Source organism: Neodiprion lecontei, chromosome 2, assembly GCF_021901455.1.
Source record: "Neodiprion lecontei isolate iyNeoLeco1 chromosome 2, iyNeoLeco1.1, whole genome shotgun sequence".
NCBI classification, from domain to species: domain Eukaryota; kingdom Metazoa; phylum Arthropoda; class Insecta; order Hymenoptera; family Diprionidae; genus Neodiprion; species Neodiprion lecontei.
Window position 1 is genome coordinate 10215553 of NC_060261.1, and position 23781 is coordinate 10239333.

Genomic DNA, 23781 nt, shown 5'->3' on the forward strand with positions numbered 1-23781 from the left:
ACTCGTACCTGCAGTGTTAAAGCTTGGCCTGTTGGCTACACCGTGACAGGAAACCGATGGGAATAATCTACGGATCGTAATGTTAGGGAAACTGTTTTACTCGGAAAGACTTCCAAAGTATACCGGAATCCTGACGGTTCGTTTGTCGCTTTTCACCTCTATTACCATCTTAAAGGCGAATCTCATTTTTAACACAAGGTCAAAGCAAGAGCGAAGAAGTAGAAAATATAACATAAGTGGAGTTAACTGATTGCGAGTTACTGTATACACTACAGGATTCGAATCTTGAGGACCGGAAGTGCGTGCTCTTCTCTCTGCGGAAAATTGGCTTTTCCGTAGCTTGAGCAATCTGGATTTTCGAGGGACTTTGCTTTGTTTCGGAAAGCGGATGTCACTCGTCACTTTGATACTACGTCGCAATCTGTACGATGGTGTAGTCGGTAACTATCCTAGCTTGTAATTTTATTTCTCCATCAGCGGATATCCGGCGAGGAGTCGTTTACGGTATATATCTATGTTTCAACCTTTGAGATTTCTTTCAGCTTTTCTCACTACTGATCGTTATCCGCGCCATTAAACGAGCAAAGTACACTAGAGGGAACGTTCTTCAAATACACTGCTTTGAGGATGCTTGGTCGTCTCATCGTCGTTCGAAAGCGGGTGGGTTGAAATAACGTTTGAAATATATTAGAATTCAGAAACATTTGCGGAATGTAAAATGTCCTCCACAAGTTACTGGAGCATTGATTGCAACTATCTGACCACAATAAAGTTTCATTAGTTTGAAATCATACATGATACTAAACAGAGTGAAATTTCGAATCATTTTAAAACGAAACATGTCATTTCTTGACACGTTCAAAAGAACCCGTTTTCCAGAACTCTGTCAGAAAAATCACCAATTATTGACCGTAGAGGTGCTCTAATTCTTTACCAGAGATATCGGTTTTCCAACCTTTTAAACTCTGTTCGGGCAAAGAATTATGGCAAGAATCAAAGTGATTGGAAAGACTTTTTCACAAGCCATGCGACATCTCACGAGCTTTTCCAAAATTTCAACTTCGTTAACATCGGTCAATAATCAACGAACACATTTCTCATAGCGTTAGAAAACTTGCCGTCAATTCGAAATCACGAAGACCAATTCCAGCCATATGTTATCTTGTTGACACTTTATACGAGTTTCTTTTTCTACCCTCTTCTAATCTCATACAAAAACAATCGTATGAAGCGTTTCAAAAATATACATCCAATTTTTGGTAGATTTTTCGAAACAAGCATGGTCAAAACGGATTCTCGTTGAAATATCACCTCCAACGTAACTCGAAAAAGGAGCAGAAAATTGATTTTAAATCTTGAAGTTTGTATTCGAACCAAGTCCAGACCATCGAAATCAAGCACACGTACATTGCACGCTCCTAATTCACGCGTCCGCATAGAGGAGGATAATCGCCGATAGGATATGGATACGTGTCATGTCCTTTCGCAGTCTGGGCTGCTCCTTGCTCCTGACATCTATTCGCATGTAGAGCCGCCCCTTTTGCCCCTCCCAGGTGAAGGGTGAACAGTGGAGTGTTTCCGGGTAGTCGTGCCGCGATAATTGAATAACGTAGTAACATGCATAGCCAAGCGAGCGGAACCTGTCCTCAACAGATCCGTCAAGGACAGAGGGTCGGCTCCAACAGCGATGCATTACTCTTGCCCAAAGTCGAGAGCTGGGGGCAAACGCCTGGCCGTAAGGGTGATTTCCGAGCGCTAGGAAGTGGCACTCAGGCCAACGCTTATGCCTTTTGCATTTTACCCGTATAACCGTTAGAGAGGCTCGAGACGAAGAGCTTTACGGTTATTTTACGATAGGCGCGGCAAGTTCCGTTCCAGTTTTCCGTTCATTCGGCTACTTTCCTCGTTCGTCTGTTCAACGCCGGTTTTCGTTGGACTTCAAGTTTCCAAGCTTCATGCGCGGCGAAATAAAAGGAAACACACTGGTCTCGACTCCCGGCAGGAATTTCAGATTAACGTTAAAGTAACGATGAGAACCAGCGTTGGGTGAGGTGCTTTCATAGGACCTCGTTAATGCTGGCAATGCGACCAAACCATTCGATATAATGGGGAATTAACGAAGTCGGAAATTCGGGCGTTGTTGCTGATGGAACGTAATGGAAATCGGAATTTCGTTGAATCATAATGAGTATTCATGATGCCAATTTCTTACATTTTACACCTACACATTTCGAAAAGCTTTGACGGACGAAAATAATGTAATTTTGATTTATTCCCCCCCTAAGAAACACAGTTTTGTCGAATAACGGAAAAAGCAAGTTTTATCTTCGTGCGAATTATCGATCAAGTTTCAGGTTATAAAAACTTGCCAATTATCCCTCAAAAATTGAATAATCATCTGTAGCCAATTGTGAGTTTATTGTCATTGATAATACCGAAGGCTGGTGTAATATTTATATTATATTTGCTATGTAAGAAGAATTTTTAAATTTGGTATTCTTGATTCTGTTTGGATTATTATTTTGTTAACCTTTAAATACAACAAATTCAAGAAGAACCAATTGTAAGTGAATTCAGTCTTTCAAGAAAACTGGTAATAATAGATTCCGAATGATTGGATGATAATTGAATAATTTTAAAATGGTAAAAGTAGAAGTCGCGATAATATGAGAAGGTATGACAATTTCAAAATTTGCATTGCAAATCCAAAATTAGCAGCTTTAAAAAAACTCTACGTAACTTACGATTAGTATACATTGAATATTGAATATTTTTTATTTTTTATTTGTGACAAACTAATTCCAGACAACAAACTGCCTTAAAGCCTTAAAAGAACATCCAAAATAATCTGATTTATTCAAAGATAAATCGTAAAAAAGTAAAAATCGTTATTCATTCTTCATCCAAAAATTCAACCTCACTCAAATAATCACCTTGTTTTTCATCGTGCAGTATCTCCATATTTATTATTATCATTGTTTTTTCTCAAATATTTGTCTCTTGAGAGTTACTCAGTCAATTTTCAGCTAAAAATATTTTTTTCAAGTTATCTGAATCGATATCTCCGTTTCTACGTATAAACGGAAAGTCTACAGCGTAAAGATTAACCCTAGTGGGTATACCTCATATATCAAAGGCAAGATCTTGACAAACACGAAGGTTGAAATGAGTAAGAATGCGATACGATATTTCAGCTGGTAACTGGAATTAAGTTTGATACCCATCATTGTAGGCCTCGGTTCTTAAGCCAGCCGTTAACTTTCCACTTTCACTATTTGCCAGGCTTACACCATACGTGATAAGAATCCGTGTGTTCCGTCAGATGCTCCGCGTTGCGAATTGAGGGTATTTATCGAATTGTAACTCGGGAAACAGGCAGGGTAAGAAAAGTCCTGAATGATGAACAAAGGAAAATAAAATCAGGCAATATAGGTACGTGCACGTGTGCGCGTATGTGTGAAGAAATAGGAATAAGCAAAGGAAATATCGAGGGAGCGAAAGCTGCGCGGCGGGGTGCAAAACAAATGTTGTGCGAAAACGGCCCTGGCACGAAGGCATTTATTCTTGGTCCGTGTTCGCTGAACCGTTTCAAACCAAAGGCGATTCCACATGTGCCCCGGTTTCGTATATAACGGATGATGGAAGGGAAATACGGGAGCGTAACTTCCGACGAAATAACCCAACCTGACATAATATTGTCTAGTTGAAAATAAAAAAGATGCTCAACTTTGAAATATTTCATCTGTTCATTTTATACTGTCCGATGTACAAAGTTTTCTGCGTTTCTTGCAATTCCCGGAAAACGCGATTATCTACAGTTATTATCTGTTTTTAATTTACATTCTTTCAACAAATGTTCTCTCGTAGATAAATGATTTGCACATCCGCATATCATTCAATAGACGGCATTGCTTGTCTTACGGGCTTCTCATCGGAAGCAAGGATTCAAAAAGTGTAAACGCAACATCAACACATTAGAGTCTCCTTATACATCGTGCATGCAGAGAAGAAACTTCTTATTCGGCATACATTACACTTGAAACTAGTGAATAAATCTGTTTGCGAACGATTTTCAGAGTTAAAAAATGTTAAAATTATACGCAACTACCGCATTCCTTGTAAGATTTTTGTAAGCCTGAAGGCTTGTAAACCTTACAAAATATTTCACGACGACAATTTTTCTTCCTCTTCCTTTTATTCTTTCGATTTCCAACACCTACTGCGTCGAAACGTGCCAAAAACAAGAACAGTTTGCGATAATCGAACGATAGTTGGAACGCGATCAGCGCAGACCTAAAACTTCAAAAGTGATTAACCCTTAGGTGCCGGACGAAAATGGAAAGGATTCGTGAGATTTCGATAACGGATATTCCCTTCTCTTGTATTGTGTTGAACGGAACGCACGGCACCGCCCCATAAACTCGGAGGGTAGTTCTCATCGTTGTCAGTGGCATAATAGAGTAAACGGATAAGTTATTATGCAGGATATAATTTCTGCTGTCACTGTAAGGGATGAAAATCCTTTCATATACATATATATATATATGTATGCGCGTGTGTGTGTAATATAAAAGAGCGGAATAATTGATTTCCTCACACGCAGGGCGCCGTTTTAACGCATACCGTCGTCAGGCTGATTCGATTTTGAAATTGACCATTGTTTGTCCTCCTGATTGAAAAGGAATGGCGGTTATTATTACACACCCACCTCTCGGCGCCTACGAACGTACGGTTGGCAGTAAACGGAATCGTGTATTGTTCGAAGTGATATTCGCATTCTTATATAACCCTCCGTTTTTATCGCGTTTCGTATTTACGGCCTCGGAGATGAAGGCACGAATAACCCGTTAGGAATTTTTCAGACGTTCTCAATAACCATCGAAGGTCTGTGTAAGACTTCGTATCTTCGATAAGAAAAAAAAAAAAACAAAACAAATAAATAAATAAATAAAACAAAATAAAATACCACACATCCGAATTTTTTTTTTATCGCATGTTTGTTCGTTTCTTAGGATGAAGCGTTGTTTGAAGTATACAAGAAATGTCGGAAATCTCGCCTGTAAGCAAATCAAGCTCGGCTAAGAAAAGGATTTGTTTTTTTTTTTCAATTTTCGTGTTTGAGAAGGTATAGTTTACAAATAAAGTAATATTTTTTATGTTATTGTAGCATTGCAAGGATTGAGACAGTTTATAATATAATCATGATGTGATTCGTAAATTCTTCTCAAACGCCAAAATTCACGAATAATATCAGGACAATACAAGAATTATATTTTATTATCAACCTGTTTCGTATATTTTTTTTTTTTTGAAACAAAGTTCGGATATTAAAAAAAAAATCGTATATTTCGTCTAAATATTGCTTTTTTTTTTTATCGAAAAACTACGCTTACTCCTAGGGTAAGTTGACATCAAATATTACTAAGGCCACTCAAATATCAAGGGCAACGAAACCGCTTTTGACCAATGTAATCGAAACTCCGTTCTCTTCTTTCACACAAAAATATCTAATCGTGGCATCCCGAAAGTTTCATAACTTTGAAATGGTGTTTAAAGAAATTGGAATTTTTACCTCGACTGGTTTGACTTGACGTTGTTTTTTGGAAAACTTATCGGACATCCTTAGACGAGAAATCAAGATTACTCAAATTATGGAAAATAACAATACCGGTACTTACCTTGATCACCGTTGGTTGTCTCTTGCTATTCGCAGGCTGCTCTAATAATTCGCTGTTGAAATGTATTTGCTCGTTGGGCTTCGAATTTCTCAAAACTCAGGATATTCCGTTACAGTTTCGCAAGTTGCTTTTTCTGGGATCACTTTCAACACTCTGAATACAAAAGCCTCGATTCTTTAAGAGAAATATTAATTACAGTCGATCTGCACATCGAAGTTGTTTTTTGGATTCAACCGCACTAGTTTTCAGTTTCAAACACACCATAGTAATAAATTAGGTTATGATTCTTTGAGCACCACCAAATTCTCACGAAAACTCGACACTTGTACCGGTAAAAGTGGCTGAATCCAAGTTTGCACACGGAGGAACGGGATTATTTGCGTCAAGGAATTTCCGTTTCGGCGAACATAATACTTGTTACCCACTTGATTCAACAAAATACCTCTGTCGGATCTCATACTTGTGACACCTTAATGCAATCAAACTTTCGATTGATCAGGCTGATTATCAATTTATCCAATATAACGCGACGCGAGTTCCTTGCAATAATGTGAATTTTGTACGAAGGAAATATGTGATTGAAATGAATAACAATATGACTGACCGCACCTCAAATGTTTTATTTTAAAATATTATCAAACCGTTGTATTCAAGTAAATTGAATTTGTATTTCGTTGAGTCAAGAGTTTCACAACAGTTAAAGCAGGTAAGTGAAGTTTGCTTCGCTGTCACAATAAGAAACTTTGCATTGAATGTACATAAAAGTAATTAGATCGCACGGTGCGTATTCATCGAATGTGATTGTTAATAATCTTGTTGACTCGAAATTCGATCGATTTGCTTTATATTTAACGGGGTTATACCCGAGAACTTGTACACGTATATTTGTAAATAGTTAAGACGCGTCGATTTATTTATAAATATCTCATCAATATCGATGGCGCGAAAGTCGATATTACGCTTACTTCGTTTCACATCGGTCTATTGCCACTTTTATCTTTCATTGTCCGTATTCGACTTCCTGACCGAACAGCCGACTACTCGCTTTTATAACTATCTCCGAAGCTACTTCCGTAGCGAGAAAGTGCGCCGCCTAGCGGCTGGTTACAGTACTAGTATACTGACGTGTGCGATAAATACATTCTTCACTTGTTTCAAAGCATGCGGTGTTTCTCTTACCTCGTAAACGAATTGGTGCAACTGATTCAACCAGTTACGCGAAACAAGCTTCGGTTAGATCAACAAAGTAAGGCATTCGATCGATGCAAATTTTCTGCTGGCTAGATTCACACGCTTATTTTATTTGAATTACCAAACTGTTTCTGTCGACAAACATGCGACTTGAAGGTACAATACGTAAACTTTAAATTAAATGATATTTGGTCGACTGAATTTCGGAAAGACATCAAAAAGGTTCCGTTAAGTCAATATTTAACTCGATCGCGACGATAAAGGCTTTTGTCGAATCAAGGAATACGCTTGACTGAATCATTTTAAAAAACTAAGTGAATCAAAATTATTGAATTCAAGTCATCGTATACTAGATTGAAGTCAACGGACTGGTTCAAGAAACAGAAGAAATAAAAAAATGATCGAAGAAGTTTGTGCGAGGTTTAAAAAGGTGTAAAGCCACGGTTACGTTTGATTGTAAAATTTCCGGCAGTTCGCAGGTCGTTTGTATAACCCCACACGTGTAACATGAATATATTCAACGGCGACTGGATTTCATACTGGATTATAAAAAAGGTGTCAATTGCCTCGTGTTTTATTTAATTTATTCAAACTCAACGATATATCGTTACAACGTGTAATTTCACTGTTTTATTCATTCAAATCGTTATTATGTAATGTAGCAGAATTTATTTAGTTGTGTGTATATGTATGTTAGTACATCATTTTTTAAGATTCATATCATTCTTATAGTTATTTAACGCTGCGGTAATACACAAGAAGATAATCTTAACGATTTACATCTATACTCGTCCTTTTATGCACTTTTCGTACATTAATTATATTGCGTTTGAAATCATCATTATTATTATACACTCTGCCATTCGTCGCACTTCAAGCAACGATCGATTATTTATAATAATTTAGCATGTATTTATTTATACGTAATATAGATAGATATACGTGCGTATAGAACATGAATAAAATAATTACACAAGGAATGATTTTTACCATAATTAATTCACAAGTTGTAATACTTATTACTTATATACAGGCATAATGTTATCGATAGTTTCGATCATATGACAGTAAATATTTTATACAATCCTACAACCGTAATGTGTATAATTATTATAACTCTAACTGTATAGATGGTAGAATTTTACTTGCAGTCGATTCTGCAACGTTACGCGTTTTTTTTTTTTTATTTATCTCTTGTTCTCTTAACACCTAATTCAAACATAAAATAGGTATCACACAAAGTAACGACATTGGTAATAACTGGATACACGCGTTATTATTATTATTTCTTATTATTTATTATTTTTTCTCTCTATTTATCAATTATCTTTCATTCTTAACGAGGTAAATTCACTTTTTGCAAATCTTACAAGATGAGCTCAACAACAACAATACATAACAATAGCTCTCTACTAATAGCAATTTAACGTCATTTATTACACATTTTATTATTGTTTATTTTATTTTATTTATTTATTCATTTTTTTTTTTTTATCAATTTTTCGTACGTACTGTTTTCTTTTCATTTTCCGCTTATTCTCTCTCGCCGTGAATTCCTATTTATATAATATTATTCTTCAAGGGCTTAGCGCACACATCGACAATACACGCGTAAAATTGCGCACATAATTTCGATATTATATATATATTATAATTGGCACGTAAGCGCTGACATGCCACCCCGTATACCCGAATATGTGTATCACCACCGCCAAACGTACCCACATACTATCTATATAGCTGTTAAATTATTATTCTTATCACTCGCTTCGCGCGTTTCCATTTATACGCAAACGTACGGAGCGATAAAATTATTGTATTATTATTATACATATATTCATTTAAATTGAATTTCATTCAACTAATAAAATTGCGGTATTATATATTATCAATTAATCAATTACTTTTACACAAAGCAATTATTACGGTTTTGTATTATGTTTGTATTATCAGGGGTGGTGATATATATTTTATCTATAAAACTGATCAATTTTGGACCCATCGCAAACGAGGAATAAATAAATATATATATATATATATATATATATATATATATATATATATGTATATATATATATATATACTTATTACATTCAATACAATATTATAATGATTCATACAATTGATTAACACACTCGTCGCCGTTCACTCATTACAGACTATTGTTAGTGTATATTTTCTTCATATTTATGTCTAAGGTATGACGCTCTCTGTCAACCTGCACCTCTGGGGCTCAAGTGGTGGGTAGATTAGAACGTCGTTTTATAAAAAAGCTATCAACTCAAACATTGCGTATTACAGAAATGTCTAATTGCAGATATCCCAAACGATTTTACACGCACGCACCTTACAAAGACAATAGAACACTTATATATATAAATAATATACATACATATATATATACTGTTTAAAATTCAGCTCACACTCAATCAGTCTGTTATCATTGAGCAACTAATTTAATTATATGCGTCGAATGAATCGTGATGAAAAATTCAAATTTAAGTCAATTTCGAATTTGATCATCCCGCGTCAAATCTTGAGACTTTTTTTTCCTTTTTGTACATTAATTTTATTTGTGTTTTTATTATATATATGTGTATTTCTTTTCTTTTCGTTCTTTATTTTCAATTTCACAAAAGTGGCGATTTAACAACGCTCAGGCTTACACACGTGACAATGCGATACATGTATGTGTATAATTTTTGTTCTTCCTTTCTACTAGCATATAAGCAAAATCGTAGGCTCTCCAAAGAGACGAGAAGCAGCTGACTTAATGCGATAGAACGAACGCGCTTTAATTATTCTTAGAACAAGACTTACAAGCTTAAACCTAATTAACTGCACTCTACAAGCTTACTTTATTTCAAGTATATATATATATATATATATATATATATATATATATATATACATACATAAAATAATTATAGGTATACACATTTTGCAGTACTTTTTACGATCATAGTTTATTTATACCGTCTCTCGTGCTGTTGCGATATATGTATATATGCAGAACACGTGTGGATTATAATTTTAATCCGTGTACTTTATCTACATCATGTAAAATCTAGCGCATCTAGAAACAAGCTTAAGTACCACATTTTTTCTCGATAAATTATACAAGTATATAGTTCAGTAATTATCTCACGATTTAGACCGTAAGGTAATTAGGAAATCGTCATTTTTCCACCGATTCGTAACCGAGTTATCATGGCAACGGTAATTACACAGCGCAACACAATATGGCGTTTTGGTGTGAAAAGAAAAAAAAGTAAAAAATAAAAAAAGAACGAGACATGTGCCTCAAGAATAGTTGAAATTGATGAAATGATCGCAAAGTCCATGCTTTTGTTTCATTTCATTCGATTCTTCCAATCGCTTTTTTCGTTATGCTTCGTCCGCTTGTCTTCACTCGGCACAAGACAATTATTTTAAACCGATAAAAATTTTAAACAAAAAAAAAAAAAAAACAAAAAAGCAAAAGGAAAATATTTGAGTTACGTAAGACATTTCTATGCCTGTGCAGGGAAAAATGTGAAGGGTACAATTTTCCCGCGAATTGGCATAAAATTAGTAATCAAGAACCAACGGTAATGTTACGTAATTTTGTGTTATTTTTATTTATACATATATATATATATATATATATATATACATATGTATATATGTATAAGATAATTATACGCCGTCTAATTACGTTTTCCGCGATAATTGAGTGGAGAATACACTTGTTCCAAATCCACATTACCAGCGCGCTGCCACGTCTCGTCGTTGAATGAATTTATATCGGGGGAATAGACGGAGCGTCGCCTCTTGGGACGCAGAGTCTACACTCCGCATCAATACGAGGGTGATTGGGTAAATCAGGCGTCACGATCGCGCCTCTACTGCCTGCGCCAGCTGCTAAAATTTTCTCTCTGACGATATTATCTACGGAGAAACTTTAATAATCTTATACTGGGAGGAAAAGATTTAAACTTCATTAATGCCGAACAAAAACTTCGGCTCCTTCCTCTCTAAAAGGGTTGCGACGTGTCGGGGCGGGGTTGAAATTCGGAATTTGAAAGGTTACGAAAGCGCCAAATTCCGAATTTTTTGGTGGAGAAACTTGAAGTAAAGAAATCAAACTTTGACCAAACATCAAAGTTTTGAATTGTCCGAAACTCGACGCTCAGATTTCTAAATGTTTAAAATTTCCGAGAGTTCAAATGTAAGAAAATTTAAAAATCTGAAACATCGGAATTCCGAATATTTAAAGATTTTTAGTTTTGTGAATTTCTGTATTGGTGAAATTTCACCACTTTGATCTTTCTTCGTTTTCGGTTTTCGGAATTCTGGTCATTCTGATTTTAGGTTTTTCCGTGTTTTTACACCCACTCGTGAGTAAACTATGCCGTGTGAGTATATTTTAAGTTTCGTCACATTCAAATTCTAAGTTTGGTGTACCTGTAGGGATTTGAAGTATTGATGTCGCCATTTTGGATCGTCCATTATGCAATTCTTAAATTCTGACAATGAATCCACTATCAGCGACCCTAAAACCCCCGAGTAACAAGTTTCAAAAGACTTATTCCATTTCTTGACATTTTGGTACAAGGGTGCTGAGTCCGAGTAGAAATTACCAGTATTTGAAGTCACCATTCCGAATCCCTGACATCGAATTTTTTCAATTCTGTTTCAAAATTTGAATTCAATGACACCTAAAACGTCAGTGTACGAATTTCCGTCCAAATCCTTCAAGAAACATCAGAGTTATTCAAAAATGTACATGTATGATCCATTACCAGTTTGAGCACTTTTTTTTCTTGTACATAATATGATCCGTTACCAGTGAAACGGTCAAGGTCAGTCACCCCTTAAAACGAGTGTCCGACGGGGAAAGAAGAAGACCAAAATTGATGAATTAAAAATTTGCGAACAAAACTCGTTGAATTCGATCGAGAGTAATTGAAAATCGAGAATCGAATATGCGCAAGGCGTAGTCGTCGCTAAGTTCCCCCGGTCCGCGTAATCCGCGAGGGTGGATCAGCCGTCACCCCGGCAGGCAGTTAAACCCAGTGTCAGCCACGACCTCCCCGAGTGCCGCAGAGCATCCGCTTGAAGGCCTGTCGAAATTCCGGTGAGAATATAGTGTAGATCAGGGGGTTGAGGGTGCTGTTGAAGTATCCGAGCCACAGAAAGACGCTCGCTACTAAATCGGGGGGTGCGCAGGGCTCGCAGAGTGCCTGAAGCAGGGCGACGAGGAAGAAGGGCAGCCAGCAGGCGACGAACGCTCCGGTTATTATCGCCAGGGTCTTTGCGGCCTTCCGTTCCCTCTTCGCCTCGATGGTTTCCCGGGTCTTCTTCGAGCCCGAGGAACTCGTTGCCGAATGACTCGGAGCCGGCGTTGCCGGTGGATTCGCACCGTTGTACGAAGACGTCTTTTCCGGTGACGCCGAAGAGTTGTCCGGGGTCGATCGCGTTATTGTGAACGCCGTTGTCGACTCTTCCCTCGGCCTGCGAGTTCCCAACTTTTTCAACGTGTGTTCAAATAACGAACTGCCCCGCACGGACGATTTAACGTACGTACGGCGTAAATACGCCTGCATCTATGCAATTCGAAACAATATTATGTCGAATACCGCCTGCGATTCGACAACCGGTGATACATTTTTGTAAAATTTACTTTTGATTGCATAGATGCAGGCGATTTTGTTTTGACAATCGGTGGTATACGTGTGTAAGTTTTATTTTGGGCTGCATAAATGCAGGCGGATTTTGGTAAAATTACACCAGAATTGCATAAATGCAGGCGAATTTAGTCTGTATTCTATGTGAAATTTCCCGTATGACAGTTCGATGCAATAACCTGGTGTATTGAATATCACTGGTGGTAACGACGGAAGCACCCGACGTTTAGTTCAACCGTATATTGTACTGTTTCGAAATATGCCAGATCCGGTGTTTTTGTACATATGTGCTAGTCGATTGTAAGAATCACCCCTCAAATTCATCTTCAAATAATAACGAAAGCAATAAGGAAAGACTTGTTTCAATTGATATGTGAACTAGTATATTATTGAATACAAAAAAATTGTATAGTAATTGACAAGTTTTAGTGGTCAATTTTTTGATGCATAATTTTGTACAAAATTCAAATTTGAAAAATTATACAAATTCCATCTTTCGGAATTATCAGTTGACCAAGTGATAAGTTGTTTCTATTTCCGGCAACAGCTCAGAAACATAGAACTTGGCAAATTCCTTTTCTAATATTAAGCGTTTAGTGACGATAAGAAGTTTTTTCACGGGTCACACGTTGCTCAGAAATACATATCAAGAAATCCATTTATTTTCCCTTTCCTTGACAAAAGTTGTAGGTGCTATCGGATCAAACTCAAAAGCCCAGCCATAGATCGAGTTGAGCAGATTTCGCGCGGCATCGCATCGTAAAAAAGTCAAAAGTCTAATGAGAAACTTTATACAGATATCCACGGTTCGGTGAGCATCAAAACTTCGGTAAGCATGACGTGAATTTACATAAAATCGAGGTTGAACGAAATTTCTTGCAGTTTGTTTTATAAATTCAAAATCTATCAAAATAATCTTCACGGAATCTTGATCGTTAGTTTGTCTCAAAGTTACGATCACACATGGTTTATCTCTGCAAAAAGAAGATCGATCTCAATTAAATAATTGATTTTTTATTTTATTTGAACTTGATTTGATCTATTTCTTGTGAATTGAAGGTTCTGATTTTTCAGGCGTGGCAAAAACTATTTACTTCTTTTCGGTGCAAAAGAATCTCGAAGCCTAAGAATCCCAATTTTTACACGTTAAAAGTTACATTTGCTATAATTTGTATTCTTACAAACGCTATTCACAGTTCGTGATCTGTTAATATACAAACGAAAAATATTTTGTCTTATCAAGGTCTGCAGATCGCTCTACAAAAAAGCAATTAATTCTGTCCCGAGGAATTTATGCTCTCCTGAAGTCTGATGATGAAGAACTTGCCTGTAATCGGCAAATATATACGGCCAAGAACAAACTCACAACTCAATTCGGGTTCGATTTTCACACGGTTATCGGAAAAAGAATCGACTGTCGGCACAGCTTAAGTACCGGTGATCGTTTTTTTTTTTTTTTTTCTTTAGTTCTTTCTCTAATTTCTTTCCTCTCCTGCTCCGAAATACCTACACCATTAATGGACGGAGATTAATTGTAAGAGCAAGTCGAGAGCAAAATCGGAGAGTCGTAATTTAGAAGCGTCGTTCACCGCTCGTTTGTATCAATCGCCAGTAGTCGGAGTCAGTGTCGAGTCAGACCGAAACAATTCGCTTCGATTTCAGCTGCGGTTGTATTTTATCGATCCGAATATAAACGTGATCAGATGTGAAAGCTAATGAAACAAAAGTCATCAAACAGTTACCGAAATCAATCACATTGAGTTAAATTTAAAAGTCTCAACACAGTCACAGTTTTTATCACTTTAATGCAATTATAATATTATCCTGTCAATATCGTTCAATTTCTAAACAGAACGTGAAATTTATTTCGAAATCTTAGGCTTCTAATCATACTATTACGTAAACAAATATATACCATCGCGATACTATACGCGTGAAATATACCCGGAGCTTTGGTTGGCTGATGACATTTAGGAGTGAATTAATTACAAGAGAGCTCGGTTGGGTGAGAATTCATTCAATGAAACGCGTAGTTACGATTTTCATGCTGGGGAACGGATTAGCGATGACATCTGACCGAATACCACGTATAAATATTCGTGTCTATGTATAATATTAATGTTTTTGTGCATTGATATTCACGGGATGAAATCCAAATAATTACGGCGAATGGCGTAGAAACGGAGCGACGCGTTGATTTGCATTTTCCTTTGCCTTGCCAAAATTTTAATTTCAGAACTAAGCGGGGTGAGCGAACCGCGCAAAACTTTTACCTCGGTAATTGGCCAGGCATTGAATCGTATAATTACGGAAAAATTCGGTTCGCCGCAACTCGGTTTTATTGAGAAAATAATGGAAAAAAGAAAATGAAAAGAACGAAAGAAAATGTAAACGTTTTACATTCTTTTACTTTTTCTCTGATCGATCTCTTCCGCCACAAGTATGCATCGCGCGTATATTATTTAGCCTTGTATCGAATCGGAGTGATTACCGAATGAAATAAGTCAACCAAAGCCCGAAGCAAAGTTGAATTCCAATAAGACGATTACAGGGCACCTACTCCCTCTCGAAGTTAATTAGCCGTAAGCTCCCACTGTGAGAGTCGATTGATGTCATTGGCAATTCAGCGTCACGTGCAGCTTTCGTAAGGTTTATAAAATACGATACGAGCTTCCGATCACCACGCGAAAATTGAACCTCATTATATTACGGCCAGTTCGCTCCCTTTCATCCGCGTTTGAACTTTTTATAAAATACGCGGCTCGTGGGCGTGAGAAGATTCAAGTCATTGAGTAAACCGTTCACGCGAAGCGGGAAACCTTTGAGAAAAGTAAATCGTCAAAGAAAAATGCCCAGCCCTACTTTCAACTTTATTCACCATTTGTCGAATTACTAGATCAATATTGCTCGGAGAATTTCTCCGCCATTTTCAGCTGACGCAATATTTCGCGACGTACTAAAGCAATCTAATTGCATGATAATAGCCCGGAGCATTTTACCTTTTGCTGACCAGCCGAAGGATCCCTCTTCGTTCTCGGGGCGGCTGAATAGCCGCTCCTGGCCTTTTCCGGATCCGTCTTCTCGCAGCTTGGAATATCCTCCAATAGAGGAACAAGATGACCAAAAGAGGTACGTAGAACGTAGCGCAGGTAGCGAATATCTGATACGAATAATTGGAAGAATTCTTTTTACAAAGGGTATCTAATCATTGGCTGAGAAAAAACAATTACTCGTTACGACGATTTTTTTTTAGCTGAAAACAATACAATGCGCATAACTTTTCATTTCAAAAGCTATCTGACTGACAGTCAGTTGTCAGGTAAACTTTTTTGCCTTTCTATATACATATAAAGACGAAAGTGAAAAACTGAAAATCAAATAAGGAATTACCGATTTTTTTATTTTTACAATTTACAAGTACCAACGAACCAAGAACGGTAACGCTTGAAATAAATTGACAAATTTACAAGAAATCGAATGAAAGTAGATGATTTGAAATTGTTTCCTGGATCGAATTCAACTTTGTCTGATTTAGAAAATTTAACATCGGTTGAAATAGCAAGACTTTACTTTACTGTTTAGTATTTTTTGATATTCCACCGGTATTACATGCGTCCGGTGCGAGTTCTAACTGGGAATGAAATAATATTTAGTTAGCTTTTTGATGTGATGATAAAAGATTCCTGTGATAGTTAAAATTCGCGAAATTCTTCCTATATAAAGAGTACAAAAAATTGTTGCGTATAATTTTTGTGTGTTTCAGTTTCAAACACACGAATTGTTTAGAATAAATGTTGGCATTGCGAATAAAGTGACCAACTGATTCATCTGAAAGAAAATTATTCGAGAGAAGAGAAAAACCTTTCGAAAGTTTTTTTAGTTAAACAAGGCTTTAACATCAATTTATTGTTGCACAAGCATTAAATTTTTGCAAAACTCACAAGAAAATATAGTAACAATGATCCTAATGAGAAAGATTAGTAACGGATACTAGACTTTCCGGTAACGGCTAGAAAACTAATTTTCATTTTCTGCCTAGAACTACATTTTTCGATTGTGGTAAAAAATGAAAATAGTTAAGGACCGAGCGGTAAACGGAACTAAAAATTTCTCTCAGTGTTGTTTGAGAGAGATTGAGGATGTATCCTGGACACACAATGATCAGTGTGCAGTACAGTTACCCAAATTCGATCACCCTCACGTGCAGCTTGCACGCTTGATTGGACTGAGCAAATAGCACAAGGTCTCGAAATCAGGTGCGGATAGCACAGTGTGACGATGGCGACGTGACGCGGGGATGATAGCCCTGGGTCGTGAATATTACACGGCCAATACACAGCGATAGAATACCGAGAAATCTGGGGGTAGATTTATTTGATATGAGAGTAGATAGAAAGCGAAGGATACCGAATGGCGTATGCGGGGCAATGGTATTTATTACCCCTGCAGTTGGGCGGATCGATAGGGGCTCAATACCTGGAGAATTCGACAAGAGGATTAATGGGGCGAGGTGGGGGGGGATGGACCGGCGGGGAACTCTGCCCATGAGAACTCGGACGGGGTTCGACCTCGACACCATCCTCGTTAACCGCGGCCTCGAGATTTAACAAAGCGGTTGACCAGGGCCGACGATAGATAATAAAAAAGCGCGGAAGGGACCGGAAATTGCTAAAGTAAAGGGATACTTTTCAGCGTTTAGCACCCCCCGCCCCCCACCACCGCCTCTTAACCATAAGCCAGAGAGGAGACAGGCTCTGTAATTCCCAGTGATCTTTAATTCTATTGCGCGGAATACATCGGGGGAAAAATCCAATTTCAAGTTGACTCTTGGCTCGTGAGGCGGGATCCAAACGATCCAGCAGGTTACGTTCTTGGTGAGAAAACGGGGAACGGGGAGCGAGGAATGAGCGACGGGGAACGCTCCAGGGAAGCCATAATTCGATCAGTCACTGCCGGCACACGCGATGCTCCGTGTTTAGTTCCCGACTCCCCGCCTTCCTTCCTTCCTTCCTTCCTTCCTTACCGGTGTTGTTTTGTTCGTCTAAAACTACACGTTCATCCACTCGAAAACTCCCCGGTCCTCGAGAGGCGACCGACCTAACAGCCCTGACAAAGCACATACCTTATACTCTTTTCCAAATCCACCCGCGGCGTCTTCGTAATAACAGCAAAAACAGCCACAGCGGTGGATTTCACCCCGCATTTTGGACGCCGGCATGAGGAAGAACTTTCCTTTCCGAAGTGATCGTTTTGTTTTATTTTCTAAAAATTTCAGCCCAACCGTGCGTTATACTTTCCCACTGAATTCCGCATGGTAGCGGAAATTCTTTCCGATGTATATGTAGTTGTTGTTATTAAACCGACACCCCGATGTCGAGCTTCGAAAACAGGCTCGCTTTTCTTGAATATCACCCTGAAGGCTTTGAGATAATTCGCCGCGTCAGCGAAAATTTTCTTTGAAGAGTTTTTTTTTTTTTTTTTTTTTGCTTTAGCACCGTAATATTTCCTACGCCCCTTATTGTCGAGCTCATTATAGTTCGGTGACTTTATGAGATAAGAAGATGAGAAGGTCGGGATAATAAATGAGAAGTTTTAAGCCGACGTTACAATCCCGCGGCGTAACCGAAACCTCACTGTACAGTCTGCTTTGTCATTTTGAATGTTGAAGCTCGAAACTGAGAACCGAAAGTAACCCGCTCTTCTTACTTGGCTGTTAACTGATCGTGCCCTGCAGTTCGGGGGATGCTAATCGTGTTCAACCGAAACTTTGCTCCAGGTACTGCTTTTAAAGAGGGAACCAGAGGATTGAAATTCACAGAGGTCGGATGCGGGGTCTTTATGGTTACCAACTCCCTCCGTTGATCAGTTCTCGCAATTGTCTTGTCGGTAAGAAAATGATCGCAATTCTGTACATCCAACCTTTGCGTTTGCGGAAGGGATCGGTAGGCTACGGGCCAATGGTTTGGTGAACTTACTTGATACGCCGCATCTTGGGAAACGACGCATTTGCCATCGGCGATGCGGTCCAGGTAGCCAGGATCCTTCCACCCCAGTTGAGGCGCCAAAGAGACCCCCAAAGATACAACCCAGACTGCCACTACCAGCATCCCGATTCTCCGTGGATTTCGGGCCTGAAACCCAATCGCAAGTAATTGACGTCTTGAAATGGCTCGTCGAATTTACCCGTATATCTGACGCGAAGGGTGGCCTTTGATTACCACAGAAATAGTCCCCTCTCCGTATTTCACCAAAGTGTCACGTAGATATCCGTGCAAACGTAGGAAAAAAAGTCTGTTCGTACAAGTATCTAACGATCGATGCACTTGTAAAGTTATCCACTTGAAATTACGTAGAATGATCGTTTCGAAAATTATCGCGCACGTGTCATTTCAATGGTCTTTAAGAAGATGTTCAACCTGTACAACTTTACCTTCGCAATCACCAAGAAGTATCAATTGAATGTAATCAATTTTGCATACCACACGAGCATCACATCGGATTCATCAATCTTTTGAAACACGCCCACTAGCTTCTATCCCGCCATTCTCTCCAAGCGAAAGAAGAGGATTCGATGGGCTTGGGGCTGGGAAATGGTCATTCAAGACCTGTGGAAGCTCGGGGAATCGGTCGAGTAACGCCAGGATAGACTTTTGACCTTTCCTTTGTGATCCTCAAAGTGCGGGGTGGTCGTCGAGGTCGACAAAACAGCTTCGAGGGGACCAAGGAAGGACTCCAAGGAGCAAAAGCACCGAGATCAGGGTCGAGTGCCGTTTAATTGTCTTACCTGAATGTAATTGAGGTCAGTCACCGCCCAGTATCTGTCCACGGCGATGGCCACGAGGTGCAAAATCGAAGCGGTGCAACAGAGGACGTCGCTGCTTGTCCACATGTCGCACAGTTCCGGACCCAGCGACCATCCTGCAGAATTAATCTGGAACATCAAAAAGACCACTGTGTAATAGTCGGTGAATGGCTTGGCTGCTCACCAAGTTTTCAAGTTCCTTCAAACATTTCCGTCTCTGACTTTCATTCTCTCGGCGAATGAGAAAACTTGTTGAGGCGCGATTCCGAGTGATCAGCAAATCAGAAAGTCCCCTTACAAGATATTCTTTTTTTTGGAAATTTGCGTGATTGAACAGAAGTTTCTAGAATTTCCGATTATTATTGATTCTCAAAAATCACAACTAGAATTAGATTTCTTACCAGAAACATACTGTTTAGGTTAATTTATATTCCTCAAGATCAATCTTATCGACTGAGGATTTTTCGTTTTCCGTCGGTAAGTGATAAAGAAGAAAACTGCTGTTTTATCATCATCAAAGTAAGCATTTCTCTGGAATGTCGTAGTTGTGAATAAAATTACTAACTAATAACAGAAATTAAGATTAAACTAAACTCACAGAAGAAATTAGTAATAAAATTTGGGTTCTTGCGGACGAGTTTTTGAAACAGCTGCTTCAATTCCACTTAAAGTTGGAGTTCAAACTTGACGGATAGTGTCCCCGTGTAAGAAAAACACTCTGTCTCTCCGTTCAATTCACGTGTTATCCATCCATGATCGCCATTAGCAATTCACACGTGCGTCGTTCCAGGGGAAAAAAGAGTTTCGCAACGCGGTGTTCACCGGGATTAAAAATGTGAAGGGAGCGAAATGAACAACCTGTGACCGGCTTCCGGACGGTTTAACTTTTGAGCCGAACACAAATACCATCGACCAGAGCACAGCTGGACGTGCCGAGTACTTGTTTCGTTTGTTTACGTCGTTAAACTGATATACGCACACGAATGGGATTTACTTCTCCTATCGGATCCGAAGCCTGTTGTCACACAGCGATACTTCCCTATCCTGTGGATAAAATTGATTTCGATCACAGGGTTGAAAAACGGGCGAACTTGAATCAAAGTACTCATTTTGCTGTGTCGAAAATTCACTATAGAGGTATATACTGGCACCTTGCCTTATGATCCACGACTTTTGGTTTCAGTGCGATCATAGAAGGATCCAACGGGTGTGTTTGTTTCTTTATTATTATCACGCAGTTGAAGCTTTAAGCACATATACATTTTCACCGTTTCAATACATACCGTACGTTACATAATGAAGCGGCGTAGTGCGAAAATTGGAACCCAAGAAATACGAGCCTAATTGGTAGATTCTAGCTTCATTACTCCGCGGGTTAATTTCTACCCTGCAGGGCAAGGTAGCCCATTATACAAATCACGTCCCGAACGAAGGTCGCATATTTAATATGGTGCGAATTATAATTGTAATTTTGTTTCCTCTATTCATGAAGTTTTCACTCTCTGTTTATAACCCTTTGTTATTCTCTCCCGTCCCAACCTACGAGTTTTAATCCGAAGGGAGCAATTAGAAAATTAAATTTTCTTGGCCAACCCTTTCGAGTGTATTGAAAAGCGTCCGCACCTTATCGAATTACTGGAAGACTCGTCAAATATTAACACACCGCTCTTAATCTAGTCATCTTCCCTCGTTATTGTCAATATTACTATCATTGCCGACTTTGAATTCCAAATTTGTAAACTCAATCGCTGGTGTATAATTTATTATACAATCTGAAATTTATACAAATTACATAACGCGATGAGAAATTTCTTTCGGCAAGATTTCGAGTTAATACTATCAAATTTAATTCAATGAAACCATATCTTGTCGCACAAATTATCATGACCAACAAATTCAGGAAGATCTTATGATTATTTCACTTTAATCTGTATAACTTTTGCGATTCGATACAGCACTATACCTATAATCATTGCAATTACGCGACCGATCACAATTTTTTAATCGATGAACACGTAGCTTGCAAGAATTTATTTATTCAGTGATTATTGATTTGTTACTTACTTATTATTTTTAAATGAATTGCCAATACATCGGTAGGTGGGTAACATATCAAATTTTCTCCCCTGTTTTGTCGTTTAATCATTTCGATCTCTGATTTTCACCAGGCATTTAAACCCGACCAAGAAATATGGAATCCAAGGAAAAAAGAAGTTGAAATTTTTTGCTCGCAACCCGGAATTCGGTTATTCAAATCTATTAATTATTCTCAACCGCATGCAACATAACGGCTCAAGAGAAGAATGTACAACCCTCGACTGACTCCGGTGTAATTAAAAGGCTATGCATAGAACACGTTATGTGCCGCAAATACCGGCAAGAAATTAATTACCGAAGGGTCGCCGGCAAACAAATTTCTACTACAATTTTGTACATGCATGTACGCATAGTTACGAGGAAATTCAGGGAAACCGTTTATCGTAACAATACCGATTTTACCGTTATTACAGACACAAGAAAATGTGGTACGAGTTTTCATTGCATCGTCAGTGTGTGTGTTATTATAGTTGTATAGAAACTTATGGTTGAAATTTTTTTTTTTTTTTCAGTTAACCGAGACCTCAACGCCAATTTGTTGTTTCAACAACATCAAATTATCGCGGCACTTGAAAGAAAATTTAGTTATACGTGTGACCATGGTGAAAAAGAAAAAAATTGGACTCATTTTCATCTTGCATCATTGATTACATTTTTCAATAACGGTAAGAAATGAAAATGGTTAGACTGTACGCTGATCCGCACATGCAAGTCAAAATTGACCTCGATGACGGTCGATATTACTAAATCAATAATTTTAACTCGATCGCCCACCAGATCGGTTTTAAATAAATTGATAAAAATTTCATCCAAAGCACAGATTTATATCTCAACCCTCAAACCTTCGCTTAAACAAATGGCTGCGTGAAGTTGGCTACAGACAATACACACGTTTCAGTATATATTCGTAGCAAAACTGAATCCTTGCGAACAAAAGAAAAAAAAAAAATTCTGTTACTGTGAGAAATCAGTGAGCATTGATTGTAATATTAAATAAAAATATCAGTATCGTCTATGAAGCATTCTATTTCAGCTGCACGCTACTAGAATTTAACTTTTTTGTGAGTTTGATATCAGTGGACAATCGACGTAAAATATTTCGTTTACGATGCTGATATTTTTATCAAACAGCATCAGCAGTGCTGATTGATTTCTTACACTTACAGACCTTCAGAAAATTGATCTCACGATCAAATATACGTATAACAAAATTTTGGTAAAAATCTGCATATTTTAACCCTTTAAATCGCACAATTTTCAACACGGTCTTTTGGGCCTAAATTTTATTACTCGGGAGTATCTGATGTCAGAATTTTATTATTTTTTAATCCAAAATGGCGGATCCGATATGTCGGATTTAAAATCGAAATATACGAAGTAACAAAGATCGTTAGAAGTTGTAAATAAACTGTGATAAGACAAGAAGATGGAAATATTTTCATGTTGGAGGCAGAGTATCTCGCTGCGACTGAAAGGGTTAAATGAAAAACTTCAGAGAACTGGCGATAGGGTTTAGGATTGATACAGATCCCTGTGCTTTTGAGAAGACTTCCGTATCGTTATTTGGAAGCAATTTGGAGGGTATTCAGGTCAAATTGCTAAAAATTCCAAACAAGGTCCACCCTACTGTGCCATACATCAAAGTTACAAGAAAATTAGGAACGGCTATGCGGGGTGAAAACGCACGGAATTTCCCACTACGCACTACGCGGAGCTAAGGTGTCGCCGAATTCCATTCCCCACACGACACGGCATTTACCCCATGGACCACTAATATCGATTAAACGATTACCATCCCCCACCCCCACCCCCATACCCCGTCCACGCGGTCTCCCTTGGGGCAAATACTTTTCATTGTCAGCCTATAGTGCCTAACGCGCAGTTTCACCCCGTCGCGAATAATCACTCGTGCACAATGATATCGGCTGTCTCTGACGGTTTCGTTTCCCGGCAACTAGGGCTGCCCGTCTAGCTCTAACCCTTAGGGAAACGAGTCTGTTTGCTTTGCCGGTAAGCATTCCCCATGGATTTATGGGGGCGGAAGTTTTGAGCCCTCCGGTGCAAGCTCCGGTTATCTCTCTTCCTCTTCCTCTATCTCTCTCTCTCTCTCTCTCTCTCTCTCTCTCTCTCTCTCTCTCTCTCTCTCTCTCTCTCTCTCTCTCTCTCTCTCTACCTCTCTCACTCGCTATTCCTCATTGTCCGGATATACAGGGTGTGTACGTATGCAGGTACAGTGTTCCCATCCAACAATGAGCATTGCGCCATCCTTCTACGCTGCAACAGTCAATGTTTACCAGTCGACATGTTAATTAGTAGCGTAGCTTCCTCGCTCGCTTGTGTACGG

At 38.5% G+C, this 23781-nt stretch overlaps 1 protein-coding gene across 2 annotated transcripts in view; it reads right to left on the reverse strand.

Annotated features, from left to right (window-relative positions):
* Positions 1-9574: 9574 nt before the first annotated feature.
* Positions 9575-23781, reverse strand: part of LOC107227174 (5-hydroxytryptamine receptor-like) — a 54796-nt gene continuing 40589 nt past the window's right edge. For both annotated transcript variants that reach the window (XM_046730160.1, XM_046730161.1), the window contains exons 6-9: positions 19323-19469; positions 18514-18669; positions 15538-15698; positions 9575-12365 (exon numbers count right to left, since the gene is read on the reverse strand). In XM_046730160.1, coding sequence (XP_046586116.1) covers positions 11930-12365; positions 15538-15698; positions 18514-18669; positions 19323-19469 — 900 coding nt within the window. In that variant the 3' untranslated portion in view covers positions 9575-11929. The remainder of the gene's footprint in view (positions 12366-15537; positions 15699-18513; positions 18670-19322; positions 19470-23781) is intronic.